At 40.2% G+C, this 22658-nt stretch overlaps 1 protein-coding gene across 5 annotated transcripts in view; it reads left to right on the top strand.

Annotated features, from left to right (window-relative positions):
- PPP3CA (protein phosphatase 3 catalytic subunit alpha) overlaps window positions 1–22658 on the top strand; it is a 797611-nt gene that overhangs the window by 586015 nt on the left and 188938 nt on the right. For all 5 annotated transcript variants that reach the window (XM_053703487.1, XM_053703489.1, XM_053703490.1 and 2 more), the window contains exon 7: window positions 13434–13511. In XM_053703487.1, coding sequence (XP_053559462.1) covers window positions 13434–13511 — 78 coding nt within the window. The remainder of the gene's footprint in view (window positions 1–13433; window positions 13512–22658) is intronic.

The following is a 22658-nucleotide window of genomic DNA, read 5'->3' as shown; positions in this document are numbered from 1 at the left end:
ATTACTGTAGGTTATGAATATATATATATATATATATATATATATATATATATAGTTATATATAGTAGACGAGAGGAGTAGAGAAAGCGCTATTCATAAGGGGGTCCCTAAGGAGCACTGAGTGTATAAACAAGATGATTATACTAAGCTTTATATATAAATATATTCTTGCCCTGTTTATATGGCAGTATTATACCAGAAATAAATAGATAAATGTATCCCTGAACAATATAGGGAGTATATTTTGATTAGTATCTCACCAACAAACATGTCGAGTAGAGACAATGCAGTTGCATAAAAATACAAATCTTAAAGCATTTATGGCTTCAGAAAAAATCAAACAATGAGTGAATATTGAGTCCAGCAATAGTATAGCAAAATAAATGAATAAATGTGATTATCACACCAAGGATATCCGGTAGGTATAGCACTTACTAGAACAAACCTCAATCATATGAGGTAAGTTGCCGCCTCTGCAAGTGGAAGACTTCCGTAGATATCAGGTGGATGTAGTCTGGAGGCCGGGTGTGTAAATCCTTCCCCTCTTGGAGTATGGAGTGTAGATCCTGGATGAGGCTTGTTAGGATTCTCTCCGTGTATCAGCAGGTCATGTAAAGTGAGAGGCAGAGAGAAAGCACATAGTGTAATACTGTTTATTTAGGGTATAAAACAAATAAAAACAGACAAATGGCCACTCACATTAAAAGTCCTCAAACATATGAGGCATGCATAAAACATTCAGAATTGCTCTGTAGGTCACGAACTCTGTCAATTGAGGTTAGTAGGTATTGTGTCTCAGTCAGAGAGAAACGTTCCTCCAAAATGCAGGTTAGTGTTACAGGTTGCACAACACAGTTTGTATAAAGAATGCTGACAAAGGACTACAGTTGCAGTGACACTCGGTAATGTACACAGAGTCAATGCAGTCTAATGGGTCTTCAAAAGAAAGTATACATATGTCCCTTACGCGTTTCGAAGGCTACCTTGTCCTTCTTCAGAGGGTCTTGTTGAAATATCATAAGTATGTTGGCTGAGCGCGCTTTTTGGACTATATGGTTCACCCTGTGTCCGGGCGTGGTTACGCGGTTTTCCCATTTCCGCACTCCCGACCGTGTGGTGACTGAGATATTCTTGTCCGTGGGGGTCTGGTCATAGGAGGAGGTGGTGAGTGCCCCAGCCATTGGTGTGTCGGGTGCCGGTTTTTTTTTTAACTATTTGTAGTCCATATGGCTATATCCTCTTTGCTGCCATGGGGGATTCTGATGCTGAGACTGTGCTCATTTCACATTCAGTTACGGAGGATTCTGATTCCGACACAATTATAATATCTGACTCAGATTCTGTGTCCGGTGACAAATCCAGTTTAGCCTTGTTGACTCCTGTCAACCATTCTTGTTCCATATGCCATACGAGAGCACCTGGTTCCTCGGGCTCGGGGAATCAGGGATCTGCTGAGCTATCCTTCTCTGGGGGTCCTGTCTCCCAGGGAGCGAGTTCCCTGCCGAATCTTCCTCCTACACATTCGGGTAACCCAGTTTATGTTTCCTCCACGCGGGGTGGTGTGTTCCCCCCCCCCCCCCCCCCCCCGGAGCTTGCAGCACGTTTACGCTTTCCGATAATGTTGGCAATTTGCTCGTCTGCAGAGTCCAGACGCTTCTTTGAAAATGTGCTTGTGCCCTATTATCCCGGGTATTCTACCTTGGGGTGGACCTCCGCAGTATCCTGAGGGTTCTGTTCCGGAGTGTTGTGTCTTTCGTTACAGGATTGTGCGCCTTTGCGTATTGCTCAGAAATCGGGAATTTTCAGTCTGATAGTCCGAATGGTACGACTTGTTAGACATGTGGGGATGAGGTAATCTCCTATTGTCTTTATTTTGAGTTCTCTCCCAGTTTTTGTGAGATGGGGCTCCGTTTGGCTGGTTCTACAGGTAGGCCCGTGCCTTTTTTTTTTTTTGGTTTTAACCTTCGGGTTGCCTTAATTTTTATTTGTATCCTATGGGATGTCTTTTATTTTTGTTTTCCTTCGGCAGCTTTCTGGGATTGATACTTAATACTACTTAGGAAGTTGTTTTGGACATGTAAGTCCAGTGTTGAAAAATGCCTGTTTTTTTTTTTCTTTCCCTTTGAGGGAGGATTTATGCAGCCTGCCGGTTAGGACCCTGAGTGCAGGCTGGTCCTGTTGGGTTCATTCGGTCTTGCGACAGTTCAGGCATGTGGCGCTATTCTGCTCGCTGGTTCGGTAGAAGCGCAGGATGCTCGGTTATCATTTATTACATGTTACCTAATCATTCGAGAGGACCTGTAGGTCCGTGAAGCAGGTAGGATTGTTCTGTCCCATTAGCCTTCCATCATAGAGAACCGGTCAGTGAAGTTTCTGCTGCGTCTCTCTATCTGACATCTGATTTCATCAGAACCTAGAGTTTCCTCCTCCATGCAGTGGAGGGCTGGAGGGCTAAGCGCCCCATTTCCGCAGTTCGAGCGGTTTTTGGTCTTTTGTTTCAAGGCTCTGGATTGTCCTTTTAGGGCTTGATCTCACAGCTTTTATGGATAGATGTCTAGCGTGTGGATGGTTTGCAGCCAGTTGCAGCTCTTAGCACCTTGAAGGTGTGCGCGTTTGCTGTTTAGAGGCACCTTTTGGTCTTCCTCTATGGTCTCCGGGTGAGTTAGATCTCCTTTTGGGAATCTACGTTTTCTGGAGAATGGTTGATCCCTGAGGGGAATTTATTCAGCTTGGGGTTCCCCGGAGCTGGGGAATGCTTAGCGTTTTTCTATTCCCTGTGTCCTCTGCCTGTGTGGAGGTGATGGGGAGACTAGCCCTGCTAGTAGGGTTTTTTGGACCTTGAGGTATACCTTCTGTTGTCCTGGGGCTTGAGAGGTTCTTTCATTCGACTTCGAGTCTGGCTCTTTGGAGCATGGGACTTTGGCAAGGGGTGGTCCCTCCCTTTGGTCGGGGGTTTCGAGTTCCTCTTGCTATCCGGTTTCTCTGGATATGCATCCATTCCCTTGTCTGGCTTTTTGGCCAGTTGGGATTTGTAGTCTAGGGTATGGTTGCCTGGACTATAGGTGCCCAGACCTGTCTTTTCTCCCTAAGATTCCTGCTTTCTGGGGCTTCGCTCCTTTTCCTGACCCAGTTTTGGGTTGTTTTGGATTCCTGGATCTCAGGGCTGGTCGGGGTGTTCCATGGTAGTGGAAACTTGGGCTCTGCCCTTGCTCCATCTACCTGACCGGGTCAGGATTGGCCTGGTTTTCAGAGTATTTATCACTCCTTACTACTGAGTACCCCATGTCATCTAGGTGCCAGGGTGGCTTGCGCCTCAAGTGTGTGGGTTCATACCCAGCTGGTGGCGTTGGTTTTCCAATTTCTGATGCACCTTTGGGTTGCATTCCCCTGGTCAGTTTGCCAGTGTACCCGTGGATTCTCTGCTCTGCAGGTATATGGGTTAGCTGGGCCTCTGTTTGGCGTGTGGCTTGTAAGTGGGTCCTTTTTCTAGGACATTTGCTTTGGGGATTTTTCTTCCCACCTAGCCGGTGGCTTCGGGCCTTGAGGGCCGTTGTTGTCCTTCCGGTCTCTTCCCTTTACATAGGGAATATTCTCCTTCCTAGGGAGGTAGAGTCCTTTTTTTAGGACTTCTCCGGGTCAGGAGGTATAGGGTGGAAGTGGTTCCAAGTCAGACAGTGGGGCTTTGTTTTGTTAGATACTTAAGTCTATGGCCTTGTCTGTCGTCAGAGTCAGGTTGTCCTAGTACTTTGGAGGGATGGCTATACCATCTTCACGCTCGTTCCTGTATCAGTTTCAGGATTCCTTTGTTCATGTACTGGATCCCTGTGGCTGGTTTGGTATGGGTCTGCAGGTCAGACTGTCTGAGCTATCTAGGGGTCGCAGTATCCCTTGTTATGTGAGAGCTTGTTGAGTCTAGCCTGATAGCTTAGTCTGCTGGCGATGGTTTCTCAATTTTCCTTGCTCCTTCACAGGAGAGGGTTTACTCTTCATTCGTGTTCTGAGGGTATACTCTCCTTCTCGGGAGGCCTTGATGGAGGCTTGTGTTCTCCTTTTTAGGGGCCTCGGTGTAGGTCAGGCGTCTTAGGTTGCCTGGAAAGTGCCCTCTGTTGAGGGTCTGTTTTTCTGCGGCCCGTTTCTTGTGGACTGTTTTTTGTTCCTTGCAAGCTCATTTTGTGTTGTCCTGTTATGGACTCTGTGTTCTTAACCTTGAGGTTTTTGCCTGGGTCTATTACATGCTTTCATGGTCAGATACTTTGTTATTCTATGGGTGGGCGCAGGGAGGACTTTGCTTCTTCAGTTGCGTCCATGCTTGCAGGATGTTGGGGAGATGTTTTTCTGTCTCCGAGTCCGGTTTTATTCCGGTTTTCGCTTGTATGGGCGTGGCCTCCTTCTCTGTTTGGGTCCTTTTAGGCTTCCGTGAGCTGGGCTCACAAACACTGAGGGCGCCTAGTGATCACAATTTACAAGCTTCAACTCGCATCCTGAGAGGACTTGAGGGTCCGTGGTTGCTTAGGGGCATGAGGGATTGGTTCAGTCCTCATTCACGTTTCAATCTAGTGGGCCGGGACTCCGTTGAGATCCGTGGCGACATAATCAGTCGTTTCTGATTTATCCGGGAACTAGAGTGTTCCTTCCCGTTGTGGGTTGGAGGCTTGGAGGATTTAGGTCCTTCATACTGCCGTTCTTACGGTTTTGCCTTTAATGGTCTCTTTGGAAGTGTCCTTTTAGGACTTGTTCCTTTTAGAGGTTCTCTTCCTTTGGGTTGAGACTTTCTGGACTTCGTCCGTTTTTTCTAGTGGCTTTGGCCGCTTAATTAGGAAGTGAAGGCCGTGCGGCTGTGTCTTCCTTCGGGAGTTAGTCATCTCCATATCAGGGGCAATAGGAGGTGTTGTCTCTTTTTCCAAGCTTTTTGTTTAGGGTATGTTTTTCTGCCTGGGTTCGGGATGCTTTGCTTTCTTCCTTGGGCATGGTCCTCTGGAACATTAATCTGAAGGGATTATGGAGACTAGCCTTTCTTTCTACTCTTTTTCATGTGACTCTGTTCTCGTTCTCATTTCCCTTAGTGTTGCCCTTGGGACCTTTGGGCTCTAGAGAAATTGCGTGACTGTTGCGGCATAGCACCTTGTTGGGGGAGTGTTGACCTCTGGCTAAGGGTGTTCTCTTCCCTTTGGGCTGGGAATTACGAGTGAGTCCTGTACCCGTTCTCCAGTTTTCCCGGTTCTCATCCCCCGTGAGGTCTGATTGCTTCAGACAGGGTATCTTGTGTTCCCTGGGAGTGTCGTTCATTCTAGGACGATTCTGGGTCCCGGGTCCAGGGTTCTTGTCTTGGATTTTTCTTGGATGTCTGGAGACTTATGATCCTGTGGACTTGTTCGGGACGAACCAGTTTTTTCAGGGACCCTATGCTGCGACATAGGGGCTAGCTCATTGGGTTTGCATTCAGGAAGGCCAGAGTTCACATCCACCTTCGGGTAATGGTTATAAACTTTACGGCCTGACTTTAAGGCCTCTTCATGAAGAGTTTTTTCTCTTTTGGGTCAACAGTGGTGTCTGGATGATTTTTTCATTCGGTCCGTGTTTTGATCATACTATGGCTTCATGTCTTGTGGACATGTATGCTGTCCTTATCTGTGCCCTTCCCTTTTGAGGGGATAGTTTGTCTTCCTTATGAGCTGAGGTTTCCTCTCTCTGGAGGATCTTTGTTTTTGCCCTGTTTGTAGGAGGGTGGATCAGGTGGCTTATTTCTGTAAGGGGCAGCATTTGCTGCTCTATGGGCTCTGTTCCACCTGTTGGAATTTGATCTCTCTACATAGAGACTGTCTAAGAGAGGTTTGACAGGTCTTCCTACGGATCTATTACTTTTCTGTGTTCCAGGTCCTAGGGGGTTCTCCTTGGGAGTGCCTTATTTTGGAGGAGCGGATTGGGTTGGCACCTGAGCTCTGTTAGAGTGGGTGAGTCCCCCCTTTTTCTTAATCCATTACCTGGGGGCTTGTGGTTGGGGTCTTTCTGTCCCCCCTGTCTATCAGACATGTCTGTCGCTTGGGCTGGTCTGGTATTGGAGCAGGATCTAAGATCTGTTGCTCTGCTAAATTCGTCCTCTGGGCATTCGAGGTACGGTAAGCCTCTTGAGGTTTCTCCTTTCTCCATGTTCAAGATTTGTGGGAAGGACTGGCGGCTCTTAGATAGCCTGCAACATTTTTGCTGGTTAGTGGATACTTAGCAATCTGAAGGATCCTATCTTCAGCTGCTTTCTGCTTGCCCTGCAAGTATTTAAGTTTTAGAGTCCTTTTTAGATGACTGTAGCGTGCAGTGTTTTTTGCTTCAGGTGTTGTTTGTCAGAACTATCTGAGCTTGCTGCACAAGGTTTTGTTTCTGAATATTTCTGTATTCTGAGCTACCTTTTTGCAACTTGGGGACCTTCGTCAGTTACTTTTTAGAGTGCGGTTGCTCTGTGTTAGGGGAAGATCCTCTTTGTTTCAGACTCTCGGCCTTATTCCGTGGTTTCTGTATTTCTGGGGTCTGGGCGTTGCCTCCCCTTGTTTCTATGAGACTGGTGGGTCTCTGTTGGTCTGGAGTTCCTTATGCTAGCTGGATAACTAGCTCAGCATACTAATGCACTGTGGCAAGTTTGATCCCCGGTAAGGTCTGCTAAGCCTTCCTCCTTTCGAGTTTGATAAGATGAGCAGCGACCTTGAGTCCCTTAAGGGGGATTAGCCGTGGTTTACAAGTACTGTACATTTATGTTTCTGTGTCTTTTTCTTTTTTGTGGCAGAATAAGGTAGCTAGTTCCCTTTTTTTAGTAAGGGGTGTGTTGTTTGGAGACCAAATGTTGGGCGACAGTGTCTCCTGGAGACTGTTGACTCAGTCGAGTCTAGTTCCTGCGGTCTCTAGCAAGACTTGTGGACTATCTGTTGTCAGTGTCCTTGGGCCTTTTTCCTTTTTTTCAAAGTTGTTCTTGGCTTCGGACGAAGCAGGATTTTGTTGGGTAGGGGTTTTCAGGCCTGGTGCCCTCAGGTTGGGCCGCCTCTTGTACCCTCCCGTTTTTGCATTGAGTGTCCTCTATAGCTTGGGTATTGTTTTCCCAAAAGTAATGAATGCAGCTGTAGACTCTTTCCATTTATGAAGAAAAATATAAATTATGCTTACCTGATCATTTTCTTTTCTTCAGATGGAAAGAGTCCACAGCTCCCCCACCTGTATTTTATGTGGGGCGTCTGTTTTTTGTTCTTCTGGCACATTTTCACCCCGATATTTCTTCTACTGTTCCTTGTTCCTCGGCAGAATGACTGGGGGAGGGGTATTTAAAACTTTGAGGCCTATCTATCAAGCTCAGAAAATCTGAGAGTCTTCACAAAGGCCGCTGCTCCATAACCCTGTCCGCCTGCTCAGAGCAGGCGGACAGGAATCGCAACAATTCAACCCGATCGGGTTGATTGACACCCCCCTGCTGGCGGCCAGGGGGCGGCGTTGCTGAATACGGAGAGCGTATTGCTCTCCACATTCAGCGAGGTCTTGCGGACCTGATCCGCACAGTCGGATCAGGTCCGCAAGACCTTTGTTAAATAGGGGCCTTTGGCTGGAGTGTCTTTACCTCCTCCTGGTGGCCAGGTTCTGAATTCCCAAAAGTAATGAATGCCGCTGTGGACTCTTTCCATCTGAAGAAAAGAAAATTTTCAGGTAAGCATAATTTGTTTTTTGGTGGATTAATGTTAGTGCTTTGTTCTAGGGGCATTCGTGTTTGTCCAAATTGTACTGTGATCAGAAAGAGCATGCAATTTTAAGCAACTTTCTAATTTACTCCTATTATCAAGTTTTCTTCGTTCTCTTTCTATCTTTATTTGAAAAAGAAGGCATCTAAGTTTTTTTTTTTGGGTTCAGTACTCTGGACAGCACTTTTTTATTGGTGGATGAATTTATCCAGGTTGTTCACCAAAAATGGGCCGGCATCTAAACTTACATTCTTGAATTTCAAATAAAGATACCAAGAGAATGAAGAAAATTTGATAATAGGAGTAAATTAGAAAGTTGCTTAAAATTTCATGCTCAATCTGAATCACAAAATAATTTTTTGGGGTACAGTGTCCCTTTAACCTCTTGAGTGCTAACGACGGCTCTGAGCCATCGCAGAGTTTCTCACTCAGGTGCTAACGACGGCTCAGAGCCGTCGCTAGCACTCTCCCACCTTGAGGGAGATCTGGGGGCTCCCACCCGCTCCTGCCCCGGCGATCGTGCCTGTAGAGTGACAGGCATCGCCGGGGCTTCCCGTTTTGCGTGGTGATGTCGCGCGTAATGATGTGATGACGTCACTGCGCAACTTTATGTAAAAAACACAATGGACAATATAGGGAAAGGGGGCATGCTGCTTAGAAGCCTGTATCTCAGGCATCTAAGCAGCTACATACCCCCCAAGACCCACCATTGGAAAGGTAATCGCCTAACCTTTCCAATGGTATAAGTCTTGGGGATCTGAAAATAAAAGGAAAAAAGTTTAAAAAAAAAATAAAATGTAAAATTAAAAAAACCCTCAAATGTGCTTAGCACCCAGGTGGGAAAGTGCTTAGCACTCAAAGGGTTAAACACTAGTCTTGCAGGTTGGGTTGCAATCTGGGGTGCTTGGAGAGTGGAGGGAGTTTGGTCTCCTCAGGGGGTGAGGGTACCTTTTAAATTTTCTGGAGCTTTGTGCAATCTTCAGAGCTCTTCAAAGCTGCCTTCTGTTGAAGAGAGACAATGGTGTCTTATTTCTATTATCAAGAGAGAACTCAGTTTCCTGGCAATGAGGGAGGCATTCTGAATTTTGTTCTGGACAGAGACTAATCTCTGTTCTATTTCTGCAGTTCATATTCTAGGAGTGAGCTTTTGGGAAGCAGACTTCTCTTTCGCTAGTCTCTTCATCTGGGGCAGTGTTTTCTTCATTTGGAAGTTTTCGATCAGATTGTGGATCGATGGGGTTATTCAGAAATAAATCAGATGGTTTCTCGGTTGATCAACAGACTCCCCAAATATTTTGAGCGATTCAGGGATACTCAGGTGCAGTTTGTGGTTGTTCTTGTTGCTTCTTGGTTGTTTTGTCTAGATTTCATCTTTCCATCTCTTCTGGTACGAAGAGTGATACCCAGGATCAAGCAAGAAATTTCATCTTTAATAATGATTGCTCAAGCCTGGCCTCACAGAGTGTCCTCTATAGCTTGGGTATTGTTTTCTCAAAAGTAATGAATGCAGCTGTGGACTCTTTGCATTTATGAAGAAAAACATAAATTATGCTTACCTGATCATTTTCTTTTCTTCAGATGGAAAGAGTCCACAGCACCCCAACCCGTATTTTCTGTGGGGCGTCTGTTTTTTGTTCTTCTGGCACATTTTTTCACCCTGATATTTCTTCTACTGTTCCTTGTTCCTCGGCAGAATGCCTGGGGGAGAGGGGTATTTAAGCCTTTGGTGCCTATCTATCAAGCTCCGCGTTTCTGGCCATCTTCAGACTCGCCAGAAACAGCAGTTATGAAGCAGCGGTCACAAAGACCGGTGCTCCATAACCCTGTCCGCCTGCTCAGAGCAGGCGGACAGGAATCGCCACAATTCAACCCGATCGAGTACGATCGGGTTGATTGACACCCCCCTGCTGGCAGCCGATTGGCCGCGAGTCTTCAGGGGGCGGCGTTGCACCAGCAGCTCTTGTGAGCTGCTGGTGCAATGCTGAATACGGAGAGCGTATTGCTCTCCACATTCAGCGAAGTCTTGCGGACCTGATCCGCACAGTCGGATCAGGTCCGCAAGACCTTTGTTAAATAGGGGCTTTTGGCTGGAGTGTATTTGCCTCCTCTTGGTGGCCAGGTTCTGAATTCCCAAAAGTAATGAATGCCGCTGTGGACTCTTTCCATCTGAAGAAAAGAAAATTTTCAGGTAAACATAATTTATGTTTTTTGGTGGATTAATGTTAGTGCTTTGTTCTAGGGGCATTCGTGTTTGTCCAAATTGTACTGTGATCTTAAACACTAGTCTTGCAGGTTGGGTTGCAATATGGGGGTCTTGCAGAGTGCAGGGAGTTTGGTCTCCTCAGGGGGTGAGGGTACCTTTTAAATTTTCTGGAGCTTTGTGCAATCTTCAGAGCTGCCTTCTGTTGAAGAGAGACTTATCTGCATTTCTAATCGGACAATGGTGTCTTATTTCTATTATCAAGAGAGAACTCAGTTTCCTGGCAATGAGGAAGGTGTCCTGAATTTTGTTCTGGACAGAGACTAATCTCTGTCCTATTTCTGCAGTTCATATTCTAGGAGCGAGTTTTTGGGAAGAAGACTTCTCTTTCGCTAGTCTCTTCATCTGGGGCAGTGTTTTCTTCATTTGGAAGTTTTCGATCAGATTGTGGATCGATGGGGTTATCCAGAAATAAATTTGATGGTTTCTCGGTTGATCAACAGACTCCCCAAATATTTTGAGAGGTTCAGGGATCCTCAGGTGGAGTTTTTGGTTGTTCTAGTTGCTTCTTGGTTGTTTTGTCTAGATTTCATCTTTCCATCTCGTCTGGTACGAAGAGTGATACCCAGGATCAAGCAGGAAATATCATCTTTAATAATGATTGCTCAAGCCTGGCCTCACAGATCTTGGTTTGTGGATCTGATGCCGATTCCCAGTAGTCCTCAATGGCCTCTTCCTCTGCACCACAACCTTCTGTCTCAAGGTCTTTTTTTTCCATCAGGTTCTCAAATCTCTCAACTTGTTGGCTTGGAGATTGAATGCTTAATTTTTAGACAGACTTTTTGTCTGATTCTGTGATAAGAAATGTTGTTCATAGGGTTTGGAAGATCTTTATTTCTTGGTATGTGAAGTATGGTTTTTAGCTGGCACTCTTTTTTTCGAATTCCATGAATTGTTCGATTTTCTTCAGGATGATTTGGATAATTGTTTATCCGCCAGCTTTTTTTTTTAAAGCGACAGATTTCAGCTTTTTTAGTTTGTTTCTCAAGAAGATTGCTATGCTTCCTGACATTCAGAGTTTTGTCCCAGCTTTAGTCAGGACCAATTTCCCCTCTTTGGAACCTCAGTTTAGTTCTAAGAATTTTGAAGATTGATTTTTATTGAGCTTAGGAACTATTTAGATACTTAACTTTTGTCTTTGAATGTTTTGTTTCATTTTGTAATTCTTGCTGTTAGAAAAATTTCTGTTTTTGTCTGCTTTTTTTCTTTGGGCCACCTTTTCTGTTTTGCCATCACAATAAGGTTGTTTTGAGAACTAGTGTGATTTCTTGCCTTAAATGTTGTCTTTTAGACAAATTTAGTCATGAGTTTGTTCTTTCTTTTTGTCCTAATCCAAAAGATTCTACAGAGAGGCTTCTTATTTTAGATGTTGTTAGGGCTTTGAAATTCTATTTGCAGGTTGCTTAGGATTTTAGACAATCTTTAGTTTGTTTGTTCTCTATTCTGATTTTAGAAGGAGTAACATATGTCAACTGTTTTGTTGGCTTCCTGGTTTCAGCTTTTGATTCATAAGCTTTTTTTGGAGGTGGATTGGCCTCCTCCTAAATATCTAACTGCTCATTCTATTATGTCAGTTGCTTTTTCGTTTGCTTTTTAGAATGTGGCTTCTGTTGATCAAGTTTTCAAGCAGGTACTTGAGACCAGATCATTGTTGCCTAGCAGGTAACTTATCTGCTTTGAAAGCTGAAGTCTGCATGTTTGAGCACAGTTATTGGTGCTGGTTTTTCTTTAGATATATTTTCCAAATGTCTCGTCTTTGATGTTTTTGCTTTTCCTAAAGTGGTTTTTGGTAGGTGATTCGTGCAATAGTTTCTGGTTATTTAAAAAAACAAAAAGATATATATATTGTGTGTGTGTGTGTGTGTGTGTGTATATGTATATATATATATATATATGTATATATATATATATATATATATATATATATATATATATATATATATATATATATATATATATATATATATATATCTATATATATATATATATCTATATATATCTATATATATATATATATATCTATATATATATATATCTATATATATATATCTATATATATATATATATATATATATATATATATCTATATATATATATCTATATATATATATCTATATATATATATATATATATCTATATATATATATATATATATATATATATATATATATATATATATATATATATATATATATATATATATATCTATATATATATATATATATATATATATTGGGCTTGTGAACTCTCACCACCATGAAAGAAATGTATTTATCAGGTAAGCATAATTACAAGTTCAGTTGAGATATAAGTACAAGAATGTTCAAGTTTCAACTTCATGTATTTATGTCCTATTTCAACTTCTTAGAAACCATGATAAGAATCTAAAAAGTAAAGAATATTTTATGAAAGCAGAATTTTTTTTACTATGACCTAAGGTTTTGGTTTGAACGTCACTTGTAATTATTGAAGCACCCACTTTCAGAGATTGGAGCAATATTATTCTCAGCATACTGTATCTATATAAAATAAATTAGTTTAATTTGAATGTTGTTATTGATGTATTTTACCGGTTGGGGTGTAGCTTACAAACCTAGATAAGAGGTGGTATAAATCATATTAGCTGTTGGTATTTTAAGATCTAATTCATATATAATCAATGTTAGACCAGTTCAGATTTTTTTTTATCTCAACAACACATCTAATAGATATAGAAATAATAAAAGAAATCTCTCTCCCTCCCTCCCTCCCTCTCTCTCTCTCTCTCTCTCTCTCTCTCTCTCTCATACACATAGGGACTACTATAAATACACTGGGTAATAGAGTTATTAGTATAGAATGGCTAATTCTTAGTTGCAACATATGTTCAATTTGCTTTTCTAACATGTTAACATCAGGCTGTTTTTGCAACAACTTTGAGGTTACTGCAGTAAGATATCTGTGAAATTATTCAATAGAATACTGATGCACAAAGTATACAGAAATTTATAGTCTGCTCATTAGTAATGTGTTAGCTAGAAATTAGATGTACTGCCTATAGGAGAAATCACATTTTATATATGTCCTTTTCAACCTACATACACACAGTACATACACACATACACCCTGTACATACACCTTTACAGTTTGTCTAATTTCTATTTGAAGTAAACCAGTATACCGAAAGATCAGGTAACAGAATCAGTTACTGTTCAATATAATATACTGTGGTCATAGTTTACAGTAATGGTCTTTTAATGTGTGCAGTGTAATAATATAGCCATTACTCCCATATAATTCAAAATCTCATGAGACTAAGGGCAATTTTCAATGCATTTATAATCAACCCAAGGTGACAGAATGTTCAATAAAGATAAGCTGAATTTTGTAATAAAGATTGCATTAATTTTTTTATGTATTTTAAAATATTGTCAATGAATATCAATAAACACTTTTTTTTTTCTTTCTTTCTTTTTATTATAAAGCTACCCAGCTGTTTGTGAATTCCTTCAGCACAATAACTTGTTATCTATACTCCGAGCTCATGAAGCCCAAGATGCAGGGTAAGTTTTTTTTTTTTTTATTTATTTATATCTTTATTTGTTTCTCTCCATTCTTATTTCTTTGTAAAATCAATAGTGTTTAAATCATTAAAAGGACCCTGAACCCAAACTTTTTCTTTCATGTTTCAGATAGAGCATGCAATTTTAAGCAACTTTCTAATTTACTCTTGTCAATTGATTTTCTCCTATTACCAATTGAACATGTTTTATAATAAGGAGTAAAATAGAAAGTTGCTTAAAATTGCATGCTCTATCTGAAACATGAAAGAAAAATATTGGGTTCAGTATCCCTTTCTTAAAGGGACATTTAAAAACTTTGAGATGGTAATATAAAATGATAAATCATATCTATAAAAAAAACTACATATAATTTCACTCTTTATTTTGTCCCCTTTTCCTGTAATTTCATTCTGAAATTGTGAGTATTTCAGTTCCTGTTGGACATGGAAGTGCAGAACTGTTATATTCTACACTGCCATTGGCTGCTCACTCTAGTGACCTATTTATAGCTGTCCATAATAAGCCACAGCAGAGAAAGTAACCAAAGTTACAATATGGCAGCCCACATTGTTTTATAGACATGAAAAGGTTACTTATATCCTCACTATTTAAACAGCTAATGAAACTTTAAAAAATACATCTTCATGTTATTCTCAGACTAATCTTTTCTTTGAATGCATCATTCTATCTAGCATTTATTTTCTGTTTAATGTGTCTTTAAAATGGACTAAACCTTCAAATGTATTCCCTCATAAACTGTGTAATTATCATTTTTTTCTTTCATGATTCAGACAGACTATGCAATTTGAAATAACTTTCTAATTTACTTCTATTATATTTTCTTAGTTTAAAAGCAGGGATGTAAAATCAGGAGTGTGCACGTGTCTGCAGCAATATTGCAACAAGGTTATTCATTGGCAAGAGCACAAGATGGCTGCACTATTTCTTTCATGTAATTAGCAAGAGTCCATGAGCTAGTGACGTATGGGATATACATTCCTACCAGGAGGGGCAAAGTTTCCCATACCTCAAAATGCCTATAAATACACCCCTCACCACACCCACAATTCAGTTTTACAAACTTTGCCTCCGATGGAGGTGGTGAAGTAAGTTTGTGCTAGATTCTACGTTGATATGCGCTCCGCAGCAAGTTGGAGCCCGGTTTTCCTCTCAGCGTGCAGTGAATGTCAGAGGGATGTGAGGAGAGTATTGCCTATTTGAATGCAGTGATCTCCTTCTACGGGGTCTATTTCATAGGTTCTCTGTTATCGGTCGTAGAGATTCATCTCTTACCTCCCTTTTCAGATCGACGATATACTCTTATATATACCATTACCTCTGCTGATTCTCGTTTCAGTACTGGTTTGGCTTTCTACAAACATGTAGATGAGTGTCCTGGGGTAAGTAAATCTTATTTTCTGTGACACTCTAAGCTATGGTTGGGCACTTTGTTTATAAAGTTCTAAATATATGTATTCAAACATTTATTTGCCTTGACTCAGAATGTTCAACATTCCTTATTTTTCAGACAGTCAGTTTCATATTTGGGATAATGCACTTGAATTATTCATTTTTTTCTTACCTTCAAAAATTTGGCTCTTTTTTCCCTGTGGGCTGTTAGGCTCGCGGGGGCTGAAAATGCTTCATTTTATTGCGTCATTCTTGGCACGGACTTTTTTGGCGCAAAAAATTCTTTTCAGTTTCCGGCGTCATACGTGTCGCCGGAAGTTGCGTCATTTTTTGACGTTATTTTGCGCCAAAGATGTCGGCGTTCCGGATGTGGCGTCATTTTGGCGCCAAAAGCATTTAGGCGCCAAATAATGTGGGCGTCTTATTTGGCGCTAAAAATTATGGGCGTCGCTTTTGTCTCCACATTATTTCAGTCTCATTTTTTATTGCTTCTGGTTGCTAGAAGCTTGTTCTTTGGCATTCTTTCCCATTCCTGAAACTGTCATTTAAGGAATTTGATCAATTTTGCTTTATATGTTGTTTTTTCTCTTACATATTGCAAGATGTCTCACGTTGCATCTGAGTCAGAAGATACTACAGGAAAATCGCTGTCTAGTGCTGGATCTACCAAAGCTAAGTGTATCTGCTGTAAACTTTTGGTAGCTATTCCTCCGGCTGTTGTTTGTATTAATTGTCATGACAAACTTGTTAAAGCAGATAATATTTCCTTTAGTAATGTACCATTGCCTGTTGCAGTTCCCTCAACATCTAAGGTGCAGAATGTTCCTGATAACATAAGAGATTTTGTTTCTGAATCCATAAAGAAGGCTATGTCTGTTATTTCTCCTTCTAGTAAACGTAAAAAGTCTTTTAAAACTTCTCTCCCTACAGATGAATTTTTAAATGAACATCATCATTCTGATTCTGATGACTCTTCTGGTTCAGAGGATTCTGTCTCAGAGATTGATGCTGATAAATCTTCATATTTATTTAAAATGGAATTTATTCGTTCTTTACTTAAAGAAGTACTAATTGCTTTAGAAATTGAGGATTCTGGTCCTCTTGATACTAATTCTAAACGTTTAAGATAAGGTATTTAAATCTCCTGTGGTTATTCCAGAAGTTTTTCCTGTTCCTAATGCTATTTCTGCAGTAATTTCCAAAGAATGGGATAAATTGGGTAATTCATTTACTCCTTCTAAACGTTTTAAGCAATTATATCCTGTGCCGTCTGTCAGATTAGAATTTTGGGACAAAATCCCTAAAGTTGATGGGGCTATTTCTACCCTTGCTAATAATTTTATCTGTGATGCCATTTTTTGATATTATCAGAGTTGATGTCAGGTTTATGTCTCTAGCTATTTTAGCTAGAAGAGCTTTATGGCTTAAGACTTGGAATGCTGATATGGCTTCTAAATTAACTCTACTTTCCATTTCTTTCCAAGGTAACAAATTATTTGGTTCTCAGTTGGATTCTATTATCTCAACTGTTACTGGTGGGAAAGGAACTTTTTTACCACAGGATAAAAAATCTAAGGGTAAAAACAGGGCTAATAATCGTTTTCGTTCTTTTCGTTTCAACAAAGAACAAAAGCCTAATCCTTCATCCTCAGGAGCAGTTTCAGTTTGGAAACCATCTCCGGTCTGGAATAAATCCAAGCCTGCTAGAAAGGCAAAGCCTGTTTCTAAGTCCACATGAAGGTGCGGCCCTCATTCCAGCTCAGCTGGTAGGGGGCAGGTTACGTTTTTTCAAAGAAATTTGGATCAATTCTGTTCACAATCTTTGGATTCAGAACATTGTTTCAGAAGGGTACAGAATTGGTTTCAAGATGAGACCTCCTGCAAAGAGATTTTTTCTTTCCCGTGTCCCAGTAAATCCAGTGAAAGCTCAAGCATTTCTGAATTGTGTTTCAGATCTAGAGTTGGCTGGAGTAATTATGCCAGTTCCAGTTCCGGAACAGGGGATGGGGTTTTATTCAAATCTCTTCATTGTACCAAAGAAGGAGAATTCCTTCAGACCAGTTCTGGATCTAAAAATATTGAATCGTTATGTAAGGATACCAACGTTCAAGATGGTAACTGTAAGGACTATCTTGCCTTTTGTTCAGCAAGGGCATTATATGTCCACAATAGATTTACAGGATGCATATCTGCATATTCCGATTCATCCAGATCATTATCAGTTCCTGAGATTCTCTTTTCTGGACAAGCATTACCAGTTTGTGGCTCTGCCGTTTGGCCTAGCTACAGCTCCATGAATTTTTACAAAGGTTCTCGGTGCCCTTCTGTCTGTAATCAGAGAACAGGGTATTGTGGTATTTCCTTATTTGGACGATATCTTGGTACTTGCTCAGTCTTTACATTTAGCAGAATCTCATACGAATCGACTTGTGTTGTTTCTTCAAGATCATGGTTGGATGATCAATTTACCAAAAAGTTCATTGATTCCTCAGACAAGGGTAACTTTTCTGGGTTTCCAGATAGATTCAGTGTCCATGACTCTGTCTTTAACAGACAAGAGACGTCTAAAATTGATTTCAGCTTGTCGAAACCTTCAGTCACAATCATTCCCTTCGGTAGCCTTATGCATGGAAATTCTAGGTCTTATGACTGCTGCATCGGACGCGATCCCCTTTGCTCGTTTTCACATGCGACCTCTTCAGCTCTGTATGCTGAATCAATGGTGCAAGGATTACACAAAGATATCTCAATTAATATCTTTAAAACCGATTGTTCGACACTCTCTAACGTGGTGGACAGATCACCATCGTTTAATTCAGGGGGCTTCTTTTGTGCCTCCGACCTGGACTGTAATTTCAACAGATGCAAGTCTCACAGGTTGGGGAGCTGTGTGGGGATCTCTGACGGCACAAGGAGTTTGGGAATCTCAGGAGGTGAGATTACCGATCAATATTTTGGAACTCCGTGCAATTTTCAGAGCTCTTCAGTTTTGGCCTCTTCTGAAGAGAGAATCGTTCATTTGTTTTCAGACAGACAATGTCACAACTGTGGCATATATCAATCATCAAGGAGGGACTCACAGTCCTCTGGCTATGAAAGAAGTATCTCGAATTTTGGTTTGGGCGGAATCCAGCTCCTGTCTAATCTCTGCGGTTCATATCCCAGGTATAGACAATTGGGAAGCGGATTATCTCAGTCGCCAAACGTTGCATCCGGGCGAATGGTCTCTTCACCCAGAGGTATTTCTTCAGATTGTTCAAATGTGGGAACTTCCAGAAATAGATCTGATGGCGTCTCGTCTAAACAAGAAACTTCCCAGGTATCTGTCCAGATCCCGGGATCCTCAGGCGGAGGCAGTGGATGCATTATCACTTCCTTGGAAGTATCATCCTGCTTATATCTTTCCGCCTCTAGTTCTTCTTCCAAGAGTAATCTCCAAGATTCTGAAGGAATGCTCGTTTGTTCTGCTGGTAGCTCCGGCATGGCCTCACAGGTTTTGGTATGCGGATCTTGTCCGGATGGCCTCTTGCCAACCGTGGACTCTTCCGTTAAGACCAGACCTTCTGTCTCAAGGTCCTTTTTTCCATCAGGATCTGAAATCCTTAAATTTAAAGGTATGGAGATTGAACGCTTGATTCTTGGTCAAAGAGGTTTCTCTGACTCTGTGATTAATACTATGTTACAGGCTCGTAAATCTGTATCTAGAGAGATATATTATAGAGTCTGGAAGACTTATATTTCTTGGTGTCTTTCTCATCATTTTTCTTGGCATTCTTTTAGAATACCGAGAATTTTACAGTTTCTTCAGGTTGGTTTAGATAAGGGTTTGTCCGCAAGTTCCTTGAAAGGTCAAATCTCTGCTCTTTCTGTTCTTTTTCACAGAAAGATTGCTATTCTTCCTGATATTCATTGTTTTGTACAAGCTTTGGTTCGTATAAAACCTGTCATTAAGTCAATTTCTCCTCCTTGGAGTTTGAATTTGGTTCTGGGAGCTCTTCAAGCTTCTCCATTTGAACCTATGCATTCATTGGACATTAAATTACTTTCTTGGAAAGTTTTGTTCTTTTTGGCCATCTCTTCTGCCAGAAGAGTTTCTGAATTATCTGCTCTTTCTTGTGAGTCTCCTTTTCTGATTTTTCATCAGGATAAGGCGGTGTTGCGAACTTCTTTTGAATTTTTACCTAAAGTTGTGAATTCCAACAACATTAGTAGAGAAATTGTGGTTCCTTCATTATGTCCTAATCCTAAGAATTCTAAGGAGAAATCGTTGCATTCTTTGGATGTTGTTAGAGCTTTGAAATATTATGTTGAAGCTACTAAGTCTTTCCGAAAGACTTCTAGTCTATTTGTTATTTTTTCCGGTGCTAGAAAAGGCCAGAAAGCTTCTGCCATTTCTTTGGCATCTTGGTTGAAATCTTTAATTCATCTTGCCTATGTTGAGTCGGGTAAAACTCCGCCTCAGAGGATTACAGCTCATTCTACTAGGTCAGTTTCTACTTCCTGGGCGTTTAGGAATGAAGCTTCGGTTGATCAGATTTGCAAAGCAGCAACTTGGTCCTCTTTGCATACTTTTACTAAATTCTACCATTTTGATGTATTTTCTTCTTCTGAAGCAGTTTTTGGTAGAAAAGTACTTCAGGCAGCGGTTTCAGTTTGAATCTTCTGCTTATGTTTTTTCATTAAACTTTATTTTGGGTGTGGATTATTTTCAGCAGGAATTGGCTGTCTTTATTTTATCCCTCCCTCTCTAGTGACTCTTGTGTGGAAAGATCCACATCTTGGGTAATCATTATCCCATACGTCACTAGCTCATGGACTCTTGCTAATTACATGAAAGAAAACATAATTTATGTAAGAACTTACCTGATAAATTCATTTCTTTCATATTAGCAAGAGTCCATGAGGCCCGCCCTTTTTTTGTGGTGGTTATGATTTTGTATAAAGCACAATTATTCCAATTCCTTATTTTATATGCTTTCGCACTTTTTTATCACCCCACTTCTTGGCTATTCGTTAAACTGAATTGTGGGTGTGGTGAGGGGTGTATTTATAGGCATTTTGAGGTTTGGGAAACTTTGCCCCTCCTGGTAGGAATGTATATCCCATACGTCACTAGCTCATGGACTCTTGCTAATATGAAAGAAATGAATTTATCAGGTAAGTTCTTACATAAATTATGTTTTTCTGTCATGTAGTGCTTCAGACATGTGCATGCTACCTACCTAGGTATCTCTTCAACAAAGAATAACATAATAAAGAAGTAAATTGGAAACTTTTTTTTTTTAAATTGTATTCTCTATCTGAATAATGAAAGAAACATTTTGGGTTGCATGTGCCTTTAAGGAGGGAATTATGGGACACCACTGTACATTTATTATTCATTTTGCCTGATTTTATTACAGAATACCTGCAAACACTGTGCTTACTCAACAACTGTGCCTCCATCATACTTATAGGTTCATGTGCACTCATGCAAGTAATCTGCACTGAGATTTACACAAAAGATTTTGTTAACAGTAAGAATGCTGCAACATTTATTCTAACTGTAATTTAAATTCACTGTGGCATTTAGGTTTTCTGACTTTCTTTCTTTAATAGTTATTTTATTGAATTTTCAAAAATAATACATTGTACATGCACATGACGCAAGTTATATCCCGGTGTATAACAGAGAAAGTAAATAATGCAGATGCATGCCTTTATTACAAAGGCTTCTGTAGGAAATCAAGAGGCCTCTCTTGAACCTCTCGCCTATACACAAAAAGAAACACTAAACACCAGTTAAATATTGATCTTTCTGTATACAATTACAATCTTCTTGTAGTAGCATTTGGTACAAAAAGTTTCTATCAATGGCTAAGTAACTATTTTTAAACAGACAATGGAGGAACCTTAGTAAGTAGTTTAAAAGTACTGAGATAAATTCCAGCAGATTCAAAGCCAGCCAAGGTGTGAAATTACTAGGTATTAGAAATAATAGGAACTGCCTAGCTACTGAAGCATAGAGTATGGTAAGAAAATGCTCTGTTGTACCTCTGCTTTGTAGAAATGTGTAACAGCCTGCAGTGCACCTCAAATGTTAGGCCTTGGTTTACATTCACCCATCCAGTACTGTATAATGCTGGAATCTAGCCTATGTAAATAGACCCATTTATCAACTAATTAGTTCAACTGAGTATGTACCTATGGCTATATAGACTAGTATTGCAACCTTTGGAAAATAGTTCATCTTATTACACGTCATAATACTATGGAGAAGCTATACGGGTGTATAGTGATAGTGTGCCACTAAAATAAAAATCCCATTAAAATTATAATTGAACAATACAGCTATTTGATCTCTATAACATAAGAAAAATGAAAAATTATATAGATGATAAAGAACACATATAAAAAAACAAAATGAAATCAAAAAATAAATAATTGAAAAAGCAGGACTTTGCTAAAACTTGCGATAATAGCACTCAAAATATTTATCTATATATAAAAGAAAAAAGTTTATCATGCTTATCATAGAAAGTCCAAAAGATGATTGTGAGCGATGTCGCAAAAGGTGAATGTAGACTCCGGTGCGATGGTGATGAGTTAGTGCAATAGGCTGCTAGTCTTGAAACTGCGTGATCAGTCAGTGTATCTAAAAAGTGAACAAGGAAAGACAGCGCCTCATAGTGCAGATGAATTTCATAAGCTGGGATCACAGGAAAAACAAACAGTTGAAAATATACTCACAAGAGTACTGGCACTCTTGTATAAAGAAGTGCGAATGGGCAGACTGACATTCAGCAGCAGTCAGTACGCTGAGACAGGTATCATCCAAAACGTCAAGGGCACAGCCGTGGACTCTCCTCCGCACCAGCCAGAGGATCTTCTGGATCGGCACTGTGTTGGAAAGTGCAACTTCCACTGTATGTTGAAGATTTGACAGCGATATCCGTGTAAAAAGGCTGTAGTTTAAAATAACCCCATGAATAAACAATAGGGTATATTGGGATAAAAAGCCAGATGACAAAGCTTGATTATAAGAACAATGAACAATTTATTATGAGCTTAAACTCGTTTCTCGGCCGCAAGCTCCTGGCCATTTCCTCAGATTAATTAATTTGAGGAAATGACCAGGAGCTTGCGGCCGAGAAACACGTTTAAGCTCATATAATAAATTGTATGTTTTTCCTGTGATCCCAGCTTATGAAATTCATCTGCACTATGAGGCGCTGTCTTTCCTTGTTCATGTCATAATACTGTCCCTTTAAATTCAGAAAATATTAATCAACTACACATAAAATATTTGCTTGTTAAAGCATAGTGTATACATCATTTTAGATTGATTGTAGAAGGTCTAGTTTGCCAGTGATTTCCTTATGGATGTTAGAAATAATTATGCTGAATACAGTGACCATCATGATGTGCTGGAGTTTGTTGCGATGGTGTCACTGTGATGTGCCAGTAAATATTTTGAAATATGTAGCAATGAAAAATGTGCCGTGGAAGAGCATTATCATATTTTAGATATTATTATTGTTGTTGTAATTGCTATTATTAGTATTATTGTTATTAACTAATGTGAATGTGTACTGGACTAAAAATGTCAATGTTGTGTCCCTGGTGTACATAGAAAAAAAAAAGATTGTTATATAATTATATTGAACATGTTATTTATAGCTTTTACATGTCTTATAATACAAAAAAAAACCTCAGGTATACCTTTCATCATTTTTTAGATGTTGCTAGGGAATAACA

This window comes from Bombina bombina, chromosome 2, assembly GCF_027579735.1.
Source record: "Bombina bombina isolate aBomBom1 chromosome 2, aBomBom1.pri, whole genome shotgun sequence".
Taxonomy (NCBI): domain Eukaryota; kingdom Metazoa; phylum Chordata; class Amphibia; order Anura; family Bombinatoridae; genus Bombina; species Bombina bombina.
This window is presented reverse-complemented; position numbering and strand designations above follow the sequence as displayed.